Source organism: Anoplolepis gracilipes, chromosome 15 (assembly GCF_047496725.1).
Source record: "Anoplolepis gracilipes chromosome 15, ASM4749672v1, whole genome shotgun sequence".
Classification (NCBI taxonomy): Eukaryota; Metazoa; Arthropoda; class Insecta; order Hymenoptera; family Formicidae; genus Anoplolepis; species Anoplolepis gracilipes.
In genome coordinates, this window is record NC_132984.1 from 3,070,691 (window position 1) to 3,089,907 (window position 19,217).

At 34.6% G+C, this 19,217-nt stretch overlaps 3 protein-coding genes across 7 annotated transcripts in view; 1 reads left to right on the forward strand and 2 right to left on the reverse strand.

The window, feature by feature from the left end:
- Positions 1-5,834, forward strand: part of LOC140674111 (trehalase) — a 22,382-nt gene extending 16,548 nt beyond the window's left edge. Inside the window, exon 9 of the mRNA XM_072907473.1 lies at positions 4,312-5,834. Within this exon, the coding sequence (XP_072763574.1) occupies positions 4,312-4,464 (153 nt within the window). The 3' untranslated portion in view covers positions 4,465-5,834. The remainder of the gene's footprint in view (positions 1-4,311) is intronic.
- Positions 3,217-13,005, reverse strand: LOC140674113 (B9 domain-containing protein 1). Of its 5 annotated transcripts, none has more exons than XR_012048162.1 (6): positions 12,464-13,005; positions 10,990-11,101; positions 10,740-10,848; positions 8,425-8,543; positions 7,675-7,851; positions 3,217-3,953 (listed from the first exon to the last, which is right to left on the reverse strand). XR_012048162.1 is itself a non-coding variant. In XM_072907476.1 (5 exons), the coding sequence occupies exons 1-5, from the start codon at positions 12,587-12,589 to the stop codon at positions 7,748-7,750; spliced, it is 570 nt and encodes a 189-aa protein (XP_072763577.1). In that variant the 5' UTR covers positions 12,590-13,005; the 3' UTR covers positions 4,852-7,747. The 5 variants fall into 5 exon arrangements, 2 of the variants coding, with proteins under 2 accessions (XP_072763577.1, XP_072763578.1); XR_012048163.1 differs by lacking the exon at positions 3,217-3,953 and adding an exon at positions 4,852-7,583 and having other exon boundaries at positions 7,697-7,851; XR_012048161.1 differs by lacking the exon at positions 3,217-3,953 and adding an exon at positions 4,852-7,583.
- Positions 13,006-13,124: 119 nt separating this feature from the next.
- LOC140674110 (probable aconitate hydratase, mitochondrial) lies at positions 13,125-18,065 on the reverse strand. The gene is made up of 9 exons (XM_072907472.1): positions 17,905-18,065; positions 16,855-17,009; positions 16,612-16,778; positions 15,750-16,505; positions 15,459-15,661; positions 14,986-15,274; positions 14,526-14,799; positions 14,022-14,370; positions 13,125-13,878 (listed from the first exon to the last, which is right to left on the reverse strand). The coding sequence occupies exons 1-9, from the start codon at positions 17,935-17,937 to the stop codon at positions 13,738-13,740; spliced, it is 2,367 nt and encodes a 788-aa protein (XP_072763573.1). The 5' UTR covers positions 17,938-18,065; the 3' UTR covers positions 13,125-13,737.
- Positions 18,066-19,217: the final 1,152 nt, after the last annotated feature.

A 19,217-nucleotide genomic window follows, 5' to 3' on the forward strand; every position in this document is an offset into this window, starting at 1 on the left:
CGCGAATTTAACTTTGAATCCTGAACAATTTTAATCTATTTTTGCGTTATAACTTTTAAAACTTTATCGAAAATTGTTGTACACAGAGAGATGTTATAATATCTGGAAACATAAATTAATTGCGAGTACTTTTCGAGAAATTTAATTACCGTTTTGCAAATATATATTTAAAAATCTCTCTTTTCCAGAATTTATATAAATTTTTTAATATAAGAAAAATGTCTTTGACGATTTGCTAGTATTTTCGTAAAAATCGATTTTTTTCGTCTTCATATTTGATGACAAGAGACAGTTTGTGCGTGCGAGTGTGTGTATGTGTAAGAGAGAGAGAGAGAGAGAGAGTTGTATTAATAATATAACGTTGAAGTTAATGAAACTATTTTAACAGAGGAAATTTAGATTACAATAATTATGAATAATGTAGAACACGAGAGAAAATGACGACGATGAAATGCAGAACGTACCTTGCAACTTTGCACGAATTACGTCGTGATAGCGGAGTATCAGTAACGAGTTCTCGCAGAAAATAGCCGGTCCATCTGGTTGAACAAACATACTCGATCGATTCAATCAAGGTTTCTTTCGTTCGTCTTGTCCTGAAAATGAAAAGGGAGAGACACCCTCAAGTCTCTCCCAGGTAGATCCCTCCTCTTTCGAAACGAGAAATCTTTCGCATTGACAAATTGAAATTATTTATATTCTCAACATGCGTCATTTATCGACGTCTGAGCACTCAAAAAAATATTTTGCTAATGTAGATAGACTTCTAGATGTCTCAATTCAAATTTATTGCTACCTTTTGTATCTGTTAGAATATTATTTGTCACGTATAGAATTTATAACAGCAATATTCTATCTCTAGAAAATTTAGATACCAAATATTAATCACAAATATAATTGTCCTTGACAATAGGCATCACAGAAAAAATTTTCTGTCTAAATTACACTAATAGTACAGATATAAATTCTGTCTCTGTCATTTAAATTGATTAAGTGCAAAATATATGCAGTATTACACAATATTTGTTAATAATTTATCTGTTTCAGTTAATTTTTTACACCTAGAAAATTTTTTGTTCAAGTTGCAAGATTATTTTTTTTTTTTTTTGAGTGAGCGCAATCTTTGAATTTGATTTTTCAAAAGGGTGGGACATTTATTTGTTTTCTTTTTAACGACGCGACGATTACGTCATTCATATAATTTAATCCATGAAAGTGTATGGTATTTTATCAAACGTTGAAAAATAAATTTTCCAACAAAGTTACCGCCACCACATTGGATTATTTTGTCAAAGGCGAGGATGCGCGTGTATTTCATCTTTGTTTTTAGTACATAGATTCGGAAATGAACTCGATAAGCTAATTTGTCCGTTTTTGATATTTTTGAGTAAGCTTATAAAACACACTCATATTCAGCTGGAAGTATATTAATCAATAATTCTTTTTATTTTAATGCGACATACATATACACACACACACACGATCTATAGAGATTACTTTCATCGTAAAAGCTTTGGATTAGATCGCACCGCCATTTACTAATGAAGAAGAAGCTAACAGGAAAAATGCTCATGGCACGCTTTTCAAATTTATTTCATCGAGCGTGAATGATGAGATGCAAAGAAATTAATTTATTTCGAAGTACGCTGGAAATTACATCTCTCTCTCTTCTCTCTAATTTCATAATCTAATACGGTTGACGGAGTGACTGGTCCGGAATATTATTAAACTTTAAAGCATCGTGTTTTTTCGCGTTCGAATAAGCCGGAACAATTTATTTCAGTTAATTTCTGGTTTGTCGTCAAAAAATAGGCTGTTTTTTTACGAATGTATAGGGTGTCATGCAAATATATTCCGTAATAAAGTAAGAAAGGATAAAATTCTAGTCGATGAAGTAAAGCAAAATTAAGCAACCGATTTGATTTTCTATAATCTGATAGAATTATATTTAAAAAAATCTGTCTTGTTTAATCAAGTTTTTTTGATCGAATCTATCAATTGAGGGGAATAATTTTTAATCGTACGTTTGAGACACTCTATACATTTACACTACTTTCTCTCAATCTGCCATGTTTTTCAAGTATTTCTCCCCTTTCAGAATACCCTTTGCATTAAGATTGTCTGTGAGAGAAGAAGTGTACGCGCGCGTGTATCTGCAATCGAGTAATAGATTTTTATATTATATTTCTATTTGAACTCAAGAAGGTATAATAAAATTGCAGAAGCGAGTGCATTGCGAATGCTGTAGAAAAAAAAATAAATCCTTTTCAAAGGTCACATATATTTCGCGACTTGAAATTTCTTAATTACTTTTTTTTTTAATGTATAACATCATTCTCGCATCATTTGACGGAGAGAAGCGGCTTTTTAATTACTCCAATTAAATGATACAAACGAATAAATGTCACATATCTATTTTCCGGTTTATGAAAGAATGATTTCGATGTACAATACATCCGATAGAGTAAAGGGAATATATCAAAGTCCCGTGGATGCGACATTCGCAATTGTTACACATGCACACACAAATATATACACATATACATACACGTTAACGCATTCTGGCATTTCTTTAACTCGGTGAGCCTGGCATCGTCATGAATTTGTATCAACATGAATGCATCGACGATGCACTGACATCGTCGTTTATCGCGCGATTATTTGTACTCGATGCTTTTAACAAAAACTTGTACTTGTGTACATAAAATACGCGACGTGTGTTCTGGCACATGGAAAGATAAGAAAAATTTTCAGGAGTATATTTTTGACAAAAAAAAAAAAAAGAAAAAACAAACACGCAATCGCGATACGATAATTAAAATGGTAAGAATAAAGAATATTCATCGAAACAGTATATTTACAATACGTTGTTTGTTTTGCGATGAATATAAATTTTATATTTTTTCTAAAAACTGTTTTTTATTTTAAATGAAATATAATAAAAAAATAATATAAAATATAATATACATATAATATATAAAAAAAAAATATAAATTTAAATAAATATAATTTTTCTTTTAAATGCATACAAATAATATATAATGTGCGTAATTTATTTTTATAATTTTATAATGCGACTTCCGTAAAATGGACGAGATACGTAGCAACGTAGAAACCGTTTACCGGCGATTTGTAAAACGCGCCTGACAACGGGTTAGTGACAATTTAAAATTCGCATTGCGGTAGACAAGGGATGAGCACGTCATACGGGGGAGGGCGTATATAATATCCTGTTATTGTCTCGTTTGGTCGTTTCTGGTCGTACGGAAAGAGAACCGATGGAATAACGAAGAGCATTCCATCCCTCACACTCTCTCGGAGCCCGATTTATATCATATCGCTTCCAGGTCGGAAATTGTTATAACAACGTCAACCGTGCGCCTTCAACGGGAGGCAGTGGCGATGATTTATCACCGATATGACGTTAATGAAAATAAATACGTCGATGCGCTTCTCCTATTCGTGTCTCACTATCGGTCTATTAAAATCTCTCGTTATGATTCTCTTCAGGAAATTTGCCGAACCAATATCCTCTCAAATGAAAAATATTTAAAAATTCTAAAGCTAAATATTCGCTATTAAAATTAAACGTAAGATCGTATCTTTGTATAGATCTCTGCTATTTCAATTTAGCGCAACGATTCGAGATCCTTAATTGGTTTTGGCTCAAAAACTGGTGCACCGATGTTTATCGGTTAGATGGAAATTGGAAATTTTTTTTGGAACGGAAGTGATAGTAATAATAATCTAAGATAACAACTTGTATATTTTATTCACATTATTTTTTATTCGCAGGATATTTTATTCGTGTTTCTTTTTTTCTCAAACAAATCCAAACTCAATAAGTTGATGTGACTTTTCTGTCAATTATTATCTTGTCCAACTAAGACTAATTTTATTTTGCTCTATTTTCTATTCATTCAATTGTACTAGAGGGTTTTATTTTCCGTCATCTATATAAAAGATCAAATATATAAATAAATAATTTAAATAAATTGCAGTCTCAATTTTTATTCTTGAGAATTATATGGGAAGATACGAGTGGAATTACAAGTAGAATAATTTGTACTCCTGTACACGCACTCGTGTGAGATAAAACGTACGCGGATAGCCTTTAACTAAGTGACGAAAGTTCATCCAAGTTCTCTGGATCGGACGAGATTAGATTTCCGCATAGGATAAGCATTCCAAGCCAGAAATTAATTCGCCGCCGGATGGGAAACCACGACGACGATCTACAACACGCTTTGATTACTTTCGACACGAAAGTTTGTTTGTGACTCGGGAGTGTAATTAGTCTTTTAATTTCAGTACAACGCGATACATCCCGGCGAGGGTGGCGGCGGTGGCGAGTACGGTGTTCAGGAGGGCTTCGGGTGGACAAACGGCGTCGTTTTGGAGTTCCTTCGTTACTTCCCGAACGCCCAGGCCTCGGACCAATACGGCAATGATATTAGTAGATAATGCACGTGGACCGATAAGTAGCTAATTGGTTCTAGAATTGAACGTTAATGCGTTATATAATAATAATAATAATAATAATAATAATAATAGTGCTACGAAAAGAAATCGACGCGGATCTGTCGAATTTCTTTTTCTCAATTGGAAATGTCAATTTTTAAAATCAAGGTCGACTAATGAATGTTTTTCTTTTTTTTTTTATTAATATATTAACGCATTAATTTCTCTTCGATGGAATACAATTTATTTTTATCTATCCCCTTTAATCATCAGTCTTTCACAGTGTTGTTCAAGGTATTAATTAATTTTAAATTATTTAAATATTTAAAAAAGTTTATGAACTTTTGAAAAATACAAAAATAATAAACATCAGTTGCAAGAGAGATTACATAATATTTTGAAACTTAATATTGATAATAATTTTTGTGAAGACAATTATATTAACGTAAATTATTAACACGGAAATTGTTTTTCGAAATCTTATTTTAACAGTTAGATATTAAAAAGCCATAATTACTATATAAATAAAATTTACCGACAAAATGTATGTAAAAAAACGTACGCTTAAGTAGATATAGGTATCAAATATTTACTAAGTGAAGAGAAAAATATAGATAAAACGAAGCATTTTGTAACGAATCTAGTCCACAAGGGGAATCCTTGCAAGGGCAGCCCAAAGATACCCACCGTGCTCTCAAATTTTAATAAATCCAAGTCTACACAATCATAAAATCTCGAATTGAGATGCAAATAATCGACAAGAATAGAAATTTGGTTTTTAAATGTTTATCATTACTATAGATATGATACTATAGAGAAGCTATTAAATTATGGAAGCGGAAATGTCGAATGTCTGCGTGATCACTAGTAACGCAATATTGAATTAGCGTGAAGCTTTCCCTCTCCTCCTCTTCATCGTCATTCAATATCGTTGCATTTCGTTGAGTTTCGAATTGTTAATTTATTTCCTTTATTGCATATGCTATCGGAAAATTCTTTTCCCGAAAATGGCTGTTTCACGGAGACATTCGATTTACGAAACGAGATTGAAATTCTTGAAACTGTAAAACTAAACTACTTTCAAGTCACGATTCTATTGCGATGAGAGAATATGTAAGAGAGAGAGAGAGAGAGAGAGAGAGGAATATCATTATGTATCATATTTTATCGGACGTTAATTAACGTTAATTAACGTAACCAAATTATTGTCAAATAAATATAAATATAAATTACTATTTTGTATGTATGAATATTTCTATCCTCACCTCGATACATGTCTGTGCAATTTTCATCCATCTGCGTAGACTAAAAAAATTGTATTCTCGAACTATATATATTTTATATCTTAATAAATAAGGATATCTTCTTTCTTATACGTGTTATTTTCTTTAATTATTAATTTTTTAATTATTATTTATATAAAATTGTTTTTTATTATTATTGGGATTAATAATCTCAAATATTAAATAATATAATGATAAAATATCTCATTCAGTATATATTCTTACATGTTAGAGTATCTGCCACCATATACTCTATTCTTTAGAAGATTTCTCTCTTAAATTAAGAGGATCTTTTTTTGACACTTATTTTAGAGAAAGCTATTATAAAGATAAGTGGAATATTCTTAAGATGAGAAAATATTCCTAAGGTGAGAACATAATATTTTCAATGTACAAAAATGCATTATAATAAACTTTTGTGTACTTATTTCATATTCTTTAACATATAACGTTGTTAAGAACTTGATTTATGTGCGCGACGGCAGCGGAAAAAGGACTTTCAATTTGCATATTAGAGTAATTGGATCGCGCGTTCCGATCCGGAAAATCGATCTTGTTAGTTCACGCGAGAAAATAACAATAACAAAGTAGCGCTCCTTTCTCCTTTCATTGCAGTCCCTCGCTTATTTCGCGACTTGTATATGTTTACGACTTCTCTCTCTCTATAGTTTGCAGTACTTTCATTCTAGCTGCCTTTAACGGGCAGGCCGCTCGTAAAACGCAACGACGGCGACGTCATCTCCCGTGCACTCTTGGCTTGACATCCGGATGGCTCGCGCATATAATCGCGCTGCTTTATATTATACGTACACGATACGTCTAGATTAAAACTCAGCCGCCCTTAAAGCCGGTCTTTCGATTTTACGTCGCGTGTTATTGGATCATTATCAACGCATCTCCCCTGGCATTATCGCGTTAACCCACACGGATGAGAGGCTACGGATGTAACCCCTGGTGCACACGTCACAATTGATACACTTTGATCTATCGCTTTTTGATACTCGAGGATTTGTTACAAAATATATTGAAAATAAGAAAGCTACCGTGAGAAGTTTACTTTCTTACATTAAATCCTTAAAATCTTTTAAACGATATATCATTTGCTAAAATAGTAATATAATATAAAATAATAGAATTAAGTATAGAAGACTTCTTTTTTTACATTTATCGCACACGTTTATACAATAATATTGTGCAATTTTGCAATTAATCCGAGTTTATGATATTTCAAATTTGCAATATTTTATTGCGAGAACGAATATCTCTGTGATATGATATTTTTTATATGATTCATTTTATATTTACGTCATATATTTAGCTTGTAACACGGACGAGTGGATATATGTATAACCGGCCGTAATTCTTGAATCTCACCCAGCTTTCCCGCGCGGTAAAGTGTAACACACTCACCAGCCCGTTCGAGATGAAATCTCGAACGCAATATTCAACGATATGTAAAACGGTTGCTTCGGTCAGCTATAATCGCGCAAAAAATCGAAGGCTGTTACGGACAGCTTTTCCGGCTGTCAAGATACCCATGTATTTTGACGTAAACGACGTTTTTTAATCCTCTTTCGGACACCCAGGCTCTCTCCGAGTGTTATCTATTTTTCAGCTACATTTCTCCCAACCACGCAGTTATTCACACACAAGAATTATCTCGCGGATTTTAAAAAGCCGCGTCAAATTTAATAAGTCCCCGTCGTGAAGTCCCGGTCTATTTTCTCTCTCTTTCTCTTTCCGCATTTTGTTTCAAAATGCCTATTAACGTCGGACCGAAGATATTATTATTAATTCCCTCCGTTTCGCTGGCGTTGACATCGAGGCGAGGAAAATGGACTTGACAGATTATACGGAAAAATCACACCTCGATTAATCATCAAAATATTATTTATGAAGCGCAGTATTGTACCTCTTTAGAATACAGTACCTCCTTGATAAGATAATCCTACCGACAATCGTAATCCTCTCTCTTGAGTTGACGGAGTTTAACGATCGCGTTATCATTTCTTCCATTTCTCCCCGTTCTCGTAACCCAACTTGAAGAAATCCTTCAAAACGACGTTGAACGTTACGGTAACGACTCCCTCGACCCTCATGCGTGTGACTGCAATATTGTGAAACACAGAGCTTGAAGAAGAAGTAATAAACGGTAGCGAAGGTACGTGCTTCCGCACGTGAAAAAATATCGGAGGTTGACTAAAACCTCCAAGATTATTATTATTGCTATTACTATTATTATTATCATTATTATCATTATTATTATTATTATTATTATTATTATTATTATTATTAGGCTATTAACGTCGCAACAAACTTTCCTGGAGTAGAAATCGCGTAGCATCTTGAGAACTTCTTGACATCAATCTTTATATTATCGACGTAAACGATCTAAATGAGGAAGTCGCTTGTAAGAAATTATTTAGAAAAGAAGGCATCTATCTGGTTTAATTAATATATTGATTCCTTTTTCCCGGAGGTATTATTTTTCTAACGTAATAAGGATGAAATATTATCCCCTCTTGCGCCCGATTCCAAGAAGGACGACAGAACGACTTAATTAGCGAATATATACGGCATTATGATCACACTCTCCGTTCGAGTTTGTGCTGGATATAATTAGTTTAACGTCAATATATATGGATGCACTAATGAGAAACGTCTCGACGCATTTCCTTACGTTCTCTGCCGCCGCCGGATGCTAGTATGGCGGGATCAATTAATTCCGGTCTCCTGCCGGTTAACCACTCCATGAAACGCTGCAGCGTGGACGACGACTCCGGTACGTAGATAGATACCCTGCGTGATTTCGAGATTTTAGTAAAATATACTAGAGACGCAGAGGGAGTAACATTCGCAGACAGAGAATCTGACGCATCTCAAGAGGAATGATGTATGCAAACGGAGGGTTAGGCAGATATACAGAATTATGATCGAATATCTATCTCTTTGACAGATTTAAGAAAGTGTCATTCTTGCATATTTATATATATATACATCAATTTCCGTATCGCATTCCTCTTCATCAAGGATCTTTCGCCGATTATTTTGAATGCCGTTGAGCGTCGGATTTTTTGGATTCGAAGAGATTTACTCAGAGATGGGAAAGTTATTTTTAAAAAGTAACTAGTTATCGTTACTTTTTTAAAGTTAAAACGAGATTAAAAATTAAATGAAACATATACTTTTGTAATATATTTGATTTAAAAAATATAATAATTAAAATATTAATAAAATATCAATAAATTCCTTTCAACTTTTTATTTTAAATTTGTAAAACCATAAATAATAAGGAAAACATTTTAAAACAAAGTATAAATAAAAAAATTTTAGTTTGCATTAAATTTTGAACTATAGTCAAATACACGATATGTTTTTTGTACTCTCATAATTACATACTTACAAAGATGTTAGCACGTTCTAAATACGGATCTATATGAATATCTGTTGATAATTGAAGATTGAATATACGAAAATGGAAAATATAATATGTCATAAATAGGTTCCATATATAAAAAGTAACGATAAAACTAACTGTTAAATTCGTTATCGTTATTAAAAAAATGTAACTACGTTACCGCTACAGTTACAGAAAAAAAAATAATAACGCCGTTATCACTTCGTTACCAAAAAAAAGTAACAGTAACGGTAACAGAGTTACAAGTAACGCGTTACTTCCCAACCCTGGATTTACTTTGCGCGTTACAAGAAAAATGCACCGAAAAAATTTTATTCTCAAAATGTATACTTTATAAGCCTTTTTTAATATATATTCCTAATAATAATAATAATGGTATTTTATTTTTTACGTGATATTTTTTTTTAATATCTTATTTATAAATTAAGTAAAAGCTATATATTTAACTTGTTAAAATTTTAATAAATAACAAATGTGCATTATATTATTTAATATTTGAGATTAATAATCTCTCTCTCTCTCTCTCTCAGTATATATTCGTACAGATTAAGAAAATATCTGAAACTACTCTACTTCTTAGAGGATTTCTCTCTTCTAAAGACTAAGAGGATCTTTTTGGCGCTTATTTTGGAAAAAGATATTATAAAGATAAGTAAAATATTTTTAAGTATTCTTAAGATGAGAATATTATTTTTTCAGTACGCACAAAATAATACTTAAAATCCAATTTGATCATCGGAAAAATTCGTTTTTAGAAATAGTAGATATAAAAGGGAACTATCATCCAATTTAAGACAATGAATTTACTTTCCCGTCTTTTATCATATTTTCTATTTTTTTATGTAAAAGTGATTTATCGTGGGAACGCGTTGGATATAATCGGTGGAAAAATTGTTTTTCCGTGAAATCCGGTGATCGGATTTTCTGGCGTACGCGATGCGAGCTAGCAAATGCGTGTTTCACATGGAATAACGTAGAATGATAGAAAATACATATTTCCCGATATATGCATGATACGTGCGATACGTGCGACACATGCATATGAACATGAACAAGTGAACGTTTACCTTAAAAGTGATAGATGAAAATCGCGACAAAAGATTGTAAAGTATAACATATATAGTTGACAAAAAGATATTAAACCCGCATGCAAAGAAAAAAAATTTTGCTTCTTTCGTCGACAGCTAATGCTGTCAGCTTTATGAATAATAATGTCGTTTATAAACGCGCGCTCTCTCTCTCTCTCTCTCTCTTTCTCTTTCTTGCTCTCGGAAAAAAGTGACGTTTCCGGGGTATTAAAAATTCGAAATTTATTTGCTTACCGATCGATGGCCGGGTTTGAAAGAGTTTACTAAAGATCAACACAACGGAAACTGAGATATTTTATGTATAAATCAATGAATAATGTACTATATATTCGACTTCCCTTAGTTGTTTTAATGTCTGAATTACAGAACGTAAAATAAATATTGTCCGTAAGAAACTCAAAAATACAGGTATTTTTACAGCCTATATTTTTAATGTGTTGTAAAATTGCATTTTTTTTTTCTTACATATATCCTTCATGCGAACAATACCTTTTCTCGTGATGTCCCGTTTTCAGAGGCAAATGACAAACTCCGTATCCCCTAATGACGTCATGACCGAACAAATCCAATCCGTAGATGGACATAATAAGCTGTGGCCCTGTAACCAATTATGTGCCATATAATTTGTAATTTGAAAAACGTAATACAATATGTGATAATACAAGGCTGAGAGTCTTATATATATTTTTCACGCTTACACGTAATGCATGCGGTGAAAATAATTTTAATTTGCTCTTACATCCGTGCGGATTTGTACTTTTGAATGTGATATCCAGGGGAAAATTCCAAACGGCGAGATTTCTTGGATCATTGCTGCACTTACACATTTGCGTCAAACCTTCTTCGATTCCCTGTAAATGGAATAAAATTCAAATTATCAATACAAATTTTGCGATTATTACCGTCGCACTGACTATCATAGAGAAAAGTAATATTCGCATAATACAAAGAAAATAGCTCAATAAAAAATAAGAGTAAAAAGCATAAAAGAAATAGGCTAACGAGAGGCAAGCGCAAAAAGTAAGGTGGAAATAATTATGTTTGAAAAATGTAAGAGTAAATAGGCTATTAGAGGCAGGAGCAGAAAATAAGGAGTGAGTAATTATTTTCAAAAAATTCCTTTAATTATTCAAGCAAGCGTTTCGAGCCTTTTTCCAAACCAAAATTTCAGCTTCACTAACTGTTAATAAAATAATGCGTACCATGCATTATAAAAACGTTACAGAAATGAATATTGAATACATATATAATATTTAACAAATCGTGTGCTCCGTTTAAGTAATTCTAACGTCAGAAAGTAAATTTTTCATGCGAGCATATTATTTATTTATTTAGCTCTAAATATAATGTCATTTTTACTTATCACCCTGTCACGCCTGTGCAGTTTTGTTCCCAGATTGAAACTCAGGGAGGATTTACACTATGCACACATGTATATTGTTTCCTTTTTGTTTTATATTATTTAAAGTCTTATTTTGATTTTATGCGTATACTGAATAACGTGTATGAAAAATTAATTAAAGTAAAAAAAAAAAATAATATGTATATAATAAAATATATACGCCATGCGTTTGACATATATTATTGGAATTAATGCTCAGTGTCTCGACATTTAATCGTATTATTTAATTAATTTAATTTTCTAACGCTATATATTATGTAACATAATTTGTTATACTGAAAAGAGGCATGCATTAATAAACATAACACATATATCTGTATGTATACGTACATATATACAATATATATATTGTACATAGCCTTTGTAAATTTGGATAATATCAAATCTTGCATAATTTATAGATTTTATGTATTGATATATAATCGAATCTCTCTATTAGTGCATAATTGTTGCATTTTGCATCCACACAAAGGCATTTATTATTTGCAAAGGTAAGAGGTGTAGAGGAAATATACAAGTAATAATATGTTTATATTTATATATATATATATATATAACAATTGATGTGAATTTTCATCAAGTAATTCGATTTTTCTTCGCTCAATACATATTAATATAAAAAAAAACATACTTTTTCTGAGCACAGACACATGTACACAAAGAGAAAATTATATAAAAAGTTTTTCCTCCCGACATAATCCAATATGGCTGTAAAGTGGCCTAGATTGCCGAGGGGATTCCTTTTGTGACGATTCTAACGTAATTTTATTGTTCCCTTTGACTTTCTTTTATTATTATTGTAAGAGCTTACCGTGACTACGTTCCATTCCGGTCCAAAATAAAAACTGTACTTGCAGTAAACGTTATCGGCATCATAGAACTCTGCATGTTCAATGGATCCGGTAACGGATAGAAAAAATTGTCCTTCCACTGACATACTTGTCAAGCAGAGTAAGCGTTATTTTCTTTTTAACCTTTTAACAATAGAATAAACAATAAGACTCAAAGAGCCATTGCAAAGAACTACTTTCTGTTTGTGGTATTGTATCTTACTCTGTTGCCATGGAAGCACACCTGGTCGACACATATGTTATGTCGATCATATAAGCAGAGCATTTCATGCAAATTCTTTTTTCTCCTTTTATAATTCTTTGTTGTAAATTAATTTAAATGTCTAAAGAATCAACGTTTTTTTTTCCCAAATAAAGTATATATTATTTTTACCTTAATTAAGCTTTTCAGTTCTCGATAATTTTTATCAAAATAACAGTAACTTACATAAATTGCTGAAAAAAAGAATAATTTCATGCGTTAATTTTTTTTTTTAAACTTGCTTAAAACATATACATTATTTTTGGAATATATCTTTCTATTTATTATATTATATTGATTAATTTTATATGTTTTTTTTTTATCTGCATGTTTATTTTTTCAGCAGGACTCTTAAAATAAGGGAATTAATAATGTACGACTCGTTGGCTAATACTTTATTTGTTCTCGTTGACGGCGAGACCAATACATTTTCTCCTAAAATCAATCAACAACTAGAAAATGACGATTACCAAGAGTTTCCTTGATAGTGATAAGTAGTATATACAAGTAACAACACCACGAGTTGTACGCGATTCAGAGAGACGAATGTATCTGCCAATAAGATGGCAATTACTTTGGCGTATCGTAGAATGAGGGTATTTCTATCAGAGTTTCTCGAACTCTTCTCCACGTCGAATAAGATGTAAGTATTGTCAAGTAGAAGCGAGGGGGGAGGGGGAGAGAAATTATTGGTAAAAAAGCAATTTTCCTGATAATATCACGCATCTAAACACATATCGTAAAAGACATTTAAAAGATTAAGATCCTTTAAATGCTTTTACGATATACGTTTGAACATTCGAGTTACGATGGACTATGAGGACTACCAGGCACTATGGCATATATATAATTTATTTATCCAGGAAACAGGATTATGATTACGACATCGATCGACTTTGACTCATTCTGCGACGCGGCACGTTCTCTCTATTTTCGCACAAATGCGCTACGCGTTAATAACAATCAGTTAATCTCCACGAGTGGTTGTTTGATTTATCGTCCGCTCGAAATTTCCTTCATACGATTCAAGGCGGAGCCGGCTTTGAACCAACTGATCTGTTGCTCGTTCAGCGTGTGGTTCAAAGTGATGTTGTCCACTTTGCCATCCTTGTGCTTGATTTGCGCTTTCAGTGGCTGCAAAAGTGATAATAAATAAGTCGAGAGACGGAATACTCTTATATAGAATGTTAAAAGAGAAAGATGACAGATGTTTGATTACAGATATTTTCAGATTTAATATCCTGTAGTTTTATGAAGGTAAAGTGTCATTCACAAACCTTGCCAGGTGCCAGGTCCTTCAATCCAAGAAGACTGATCTTGTCATTAGGCTGGATTTTATCGTAATCGGCGGGATTGGAGAAGGTCAAAGGCAGGAGACCTTGTTTCTTCAGATTCGTCTCATGGATACGAGCGAAGCTCTTGACGATGACGGCGCGACCGCCAAGATGACGCGGTTCTAAAGCTGCGTGCTCCCTAGAGGAGCCCTCGCCGTAATTCTCGTCGCCTACGGCGACCCATTTCACGCCCTTCTTCTTGTAATCACGTGCAACGTCCGGCACGGCGCCCCATTCGTTTGTCACCTGGTTTCTAATTTTGTTCATCTCACCATTTTCCGCATTAACGGCGCTAAAGAAGAACAAATATGATTAGAGTGACATTTATTAATTTTACAAAAAAAATCTGCATATTGTTTAAAAAATTTTTATTATTTGATTTTAATTTCATAAAGCGGTTGACACTCTGTGTCGTGTATACTTGCATAAGACATTCGAGTAGCTTACGCGAGGAACATGTTGTTGGAAATATTGTCGAGATGTCCACGATATTTGAGCCACGGACCGGCCGCGGAGATGTGATCCGTCGTGCACTTGCCTTTGACCTTAATCAGAATCGTCAGATCCTCCAAGTCCTTGCCGTCCCACTTGTCGAAGGGTTCCAGCAACTGTAATCTTTGGCTGTTTGGATCCACGTCGACCTTGACCTTGCTACCGTCTGCCGGTGGTGCATCGTAAGTGTCCTGACCGGGATCGAAACCGCGATTAGGTAACTCGTCACCTGTATCAGCACGCAAACATATTTATTAGCAACGTATATATTATATATATATATATATATATATATATATATGTATAAATTTTTACACTAAAAATTATATAAGCCTTATATATGTGTTTTCTCTTTCTCTCTCCAATAATTATTCAACATACGCAAATTATATATAGTATTATTATATTGACTAACCATACGGATTGTCCAGGAGGAATTCTTTCCCATCTTTGCCTTTTAGCTTATCGGTGACAGGATTGAAATCAAGTCGACCAGCAATTGAAAGAGCAGTGACAAGCTCGGGGCTGGTGACAAATGCGTGTGTCGCCGGATTAGCGTCGTTCCGACCAGTAAAGTTTCGGTTGTACGATGTGACAATTGTATTCCTGTCGCCCTTTTTGATATCCTGACGATCCCATTGGCCGATGCAGGGCCCGCAAGCGTTAGCTAATACCGTGCCGCCGAATTCACGAAGAACTTCAGCCTTGAATAAATTAACGTAACGTAATGTAACGTTATAGGTAGATAATGTAGACAGATTTCTCGATACTCTTAAACAATAAATTATGTATTTCAATAGATTATTTTTTTGATGGAAAATTAAGGTGAATTAAAAATGAAATATGTAACTGTCTGTTTAATACTTGCAAAAATGAAGTAAAACTTACAATTCCATCGCGTTCGATTGTCGCGCGGATTTGTTCGGATCCAGGAGTGACGTTAAACGCAGATTTTGCCTTCAAACCGTGCTTCAAAGCTTGTTTGGCGATGTTTGCGCACCGACCCATGTCTTCGTAGGAGCTATTGGTGCAGGAACCAATCAGACCGACCTTGATTTCATTTGGCCAGTTGTTCTTCTTGGCAGCATCGCCTGTCATGCGTTTATATAATATATATTCTTTATAACAACAGAGATAAAAAAAGCATATCTTTTCGTAAGTTTCGAGCGTTTGAATTACCTAATTTGGAGATGGGATTAGCCAAGTCGGGTGTAAAGGGCCCATTTACGTGCGGTTCCAAAGTTGACAAATCCAATTCGATGATCTGATCGTACTTGGCGTTAGAGTCCGCCGTCAACAGGCCCGACTTGTGTTGATCGGCGGCTGCGGCGATTTCCGAGCGTCCAGTTGCCTTCAAGTAATCCTGCATCCTGTAATTATACGGGAAGATTGAGGTAGTAGCGCCGATTTCGGCGCCCATGTTGCAAATGGTGGCCATTCCGGTGCAGCTGATGCTGTCGACGCCCGGGCCGAAATACTCCACGATGGCACCGGTACCGCCCTTGACGGTGAGAATACCGGCTACTTTCAGAATGATGTCCTTGGGGCTGGTCCAACCCTTGAGCTCACCCGTGAGCTTCACGCCGATCACCTTGGGACATTTCAGTTCCCACGGGATGTTTGCCATAACGTCGACGGCATCGGCACCGCCCACGCCGATGCACAGACAACCTAGACCGCCACCGTTAGGCGTGTGCGAATCGGTACCGATCATCAGCAAGCCCGGGAACGCATAGTTCTCGAGGATGATTTGATGAATGATGCCGGAGCCAGCATTCCAAAAACCTACGCCGTACTTAGCGCCAGCAGTTTTTAAAAAGTTGTAGACTTCCTTGTTGATATCCTTGGCACGCTGAAGATCTTGATCTCCGCCGACTTGCGCCACGATCAAGTGATCGCAGTGGATGGTAGAAGGTACTGCCACTTTCGGTAGACCTTTGGTAGAGAGAGAAAGAGAAAACAAATGTTGCATTTAGTATCGCGATCATCTCCAAAGGCCCGACGTGATTGATAATCGAATGTCGATGATTAGTGAGCATACCGGAACTGATAAATTGCAACATTGCCATTTGCGCGGTCGCGTCTTGCATAGCAACGCGATCCGGTCGCAACCGGAGGTAGCTGGTACCACGGACGATATCTTGCTTATCGGGTTCATCGAGATGAGAATAAAGAACCTTCTCGGATAGAGTCAGTGGCCGATTCAGTCTGCAAAGAAATCATCGTTTCAGAAAATGAATTGACAAACGAGTACAAGGCGAGTTTCCAGTTTCTTTCTCCTCACCTCTTTTTGACTACTTTAAGATTTTCTTCCAGCTTGTCATAAGGCAGGTAACTAGTCGAATCGAATTTCGACATTGCCACCTTCGCGGCGGCGAAACTCAATGGGCTTGCGCTGAAGCATCGTTGCTGTATATCCGACGCTAAAGCGGACAGTTTCTGCAAAGTAAAGAAAATACAAATTATTTTGCTGACTTTTTCGAATGCATTTGACAGATGTATATATAGATCAAAAAATAAATCATATAGATTGCCAAAATTTTTGTCGCATATGCTACGCAACGCTGTTTATTTCTGACCACAATTACGTAATTGTGTCCCAAGAGGTATGACATTTATCGCACTTGAGAGATTCTCATTCTTAGATAAGCCGTGTGATAAAAATGCACCTAAATAAATAATGATAACCCTCGACAATGCACAATAACAATAACGCGATAATACGCGCGATGATACGCGATATACGTTTTTTTACATCACTTCTTTCTCTCTTAAAATACATTTTTTATTTTTTCACTACCATCCCCTCTCCGCACCCCATTTTGATCCAACTTTAAATCTCGCGCCCTCTTCATACACCTGCGCCACATGATACGCATTGTCGAATCTAACATCCTTGAAAAGCGAGCGATATATGTATGCAAGCTTGGCATGCGATTACGTAATGTGTCTCCGAGATACTTCATCCCGCGGTATTCCTCATTTTTGGATTCGTTCGAATTTACGAATTTTGCAATTACTTATTCGCCGAGCATTCGGCGCGTTCGCCCTTTTCTCCTTCAATGGCCGATTTTCCAGCTGGTCCAACGTGCTCCGAAAATTCGGAGCAGCGGCAGACTTTTATGAAAAGATCATCACGAGCACTTCGGAAACCGTCAATTACTCCCGTCACCGGTTCTGGAGAGTCTTGAGTCGTAGTTACAATACGTCAAGGCTCCGTCAGCAGGGGTCAAGCAGTATTGACCTCCGAAAAGTGGAGGGAAAAGAGGGAAGCTCGAAGCGCGTGATCCTGAAATTCTCGCAGATCCTCGACTAGTCTCTTCTCGATTATTACCTGTGCACGAAGAACACGCGTGCAATACGACATGCTGAGAGTTAATTAGTGATCCACTGTCTGTTCAACTGCCGTGCTCGAAGGGCGCAAGCGCGTGATGGGAAGTGCGTGACCGTCGACCCTCGTGGCAGCTCTTCTCGAACCGGCCACTACATGGAAACTGAGGACTGAGGGGGAACAGTTTGTGTCGTTGGTGTCGCTTCATTTATGCGCCTGCGCACAAATTGATGTTTGCTCTTTGTATTCTGTTGTATCACAATGAATCAGGCCTGTGCTGATGTAGATAACTGTCTGTTTGAAAAAGATATTTTTTGTTCACATATATTTTGTCGAAAAATATCAGTCATAAAAAGCTGCGCAATAAACAGCGAACAAGATTGTTGCACTTAATTGCAGTTAATTAATTAATCAAAAAATCGGAAAAGCAGACAAAATTATTTCGAGGAAATGTCGAGAAAAAAATAAGATAAGATAAAAATATATGACGTACTATATATATCACATACTTTGCATCAACATCTGTCAATGTGAGATATGATAAGACCTGATTATCATACATTGCGTATAAACTTAAAAATAGAAATTTTTATTGTTAATCTTATTAATTTTCGCTATCCGAGAGCTTACGAGAGTTAATTTATATTTCACAATATTTTAAACAATTGAATTTAATTTACTCGGTATTTATTAAAAATATTGTTTAAATAAAAATTCCAAAATGTTGGTTTTAAATCTTTATATTTATAGTTAGTTTTGAATATTTATATCGATTTGAAGCGCTCTCTATCACTGGCGAAATGTTTTATTGCTTGGAAAGAGCAGCAACACGTAGTACCAGCAATTGATAAAGAAAAAATCGTGAAAATATATTTAGTGATTGCTTTATTTTGCGTGAATTAAACAATCTCGTCGTTTTTATTAGATAAATTTTATTAAAAAATTTTGAGAGAAAATAAATTTTTATTTTTAATAAAAAAAATTATTGTCATTTCTTCAAAAATGATATTTACTTAGAAAAACTATTGTAGTCACTAATAAGGGCAATTATTAAATTGTTAACTTTGTATATTAATATATTGTAGTATGTATTATAATATATTATCAATTATCTTCTTCTCGGAATAATAAAAAATTAATAGTAAAATAGCAAGTGCTATATGCTTTTATATTAAATTAAACTTTATTGTACTCAACTCAATTCGTTCACTCTTATTTAGAAACAGCGAAATTGACAGACGATTGCGATTTTCTCTCGAGATATCCAACAGAAATCCTCGCGGGGTTAAAGCAGAGTTACGCGAGGTTGAAAGAAC

Coding starts and splice junctions, on each gene's coding strand:
- LOC140674113 (XM_072907476.1), bottom strand. CDS start 12,589: ATGTCAGTGGAAGGACAATTTTTTCTATCCGTTACCGGATCCATTGAA. Junction 8,544..10,739: donor ACGGGACATCACGAGAAAAG/GTATTGTTCGCA, acceptor GAAATCACGCAG/GGTATCTATCTACGTACCGG. Junction 7,852..8,424: donor ATCCGGCGGCGGCAGAGAAC/GTAAGGAAATGC, acceptor ACAATATTGCAG/TCACACGCATGAGGGTCGAG.
- LOC140674110 (XM_072907472.1), bottom strand. CDS start 17,937: ATGTCGTATTGCACGCGTGTTCTTCGTGCACAG. Junction 15,662..15,749: donor TAATCCCATCTCCAAATTAG/GTAATTCAAACG, acceptor AACGCATGACAG/GCGATGCTGCCAAGAAGAAC. Junction 14,371..14,525: donor TCCAACAACATGTTCCTCGC/GTAAGCTACTCG, acceptor GTTCTTCTTTAG/CGCCGTTAATGCGGAAAATG.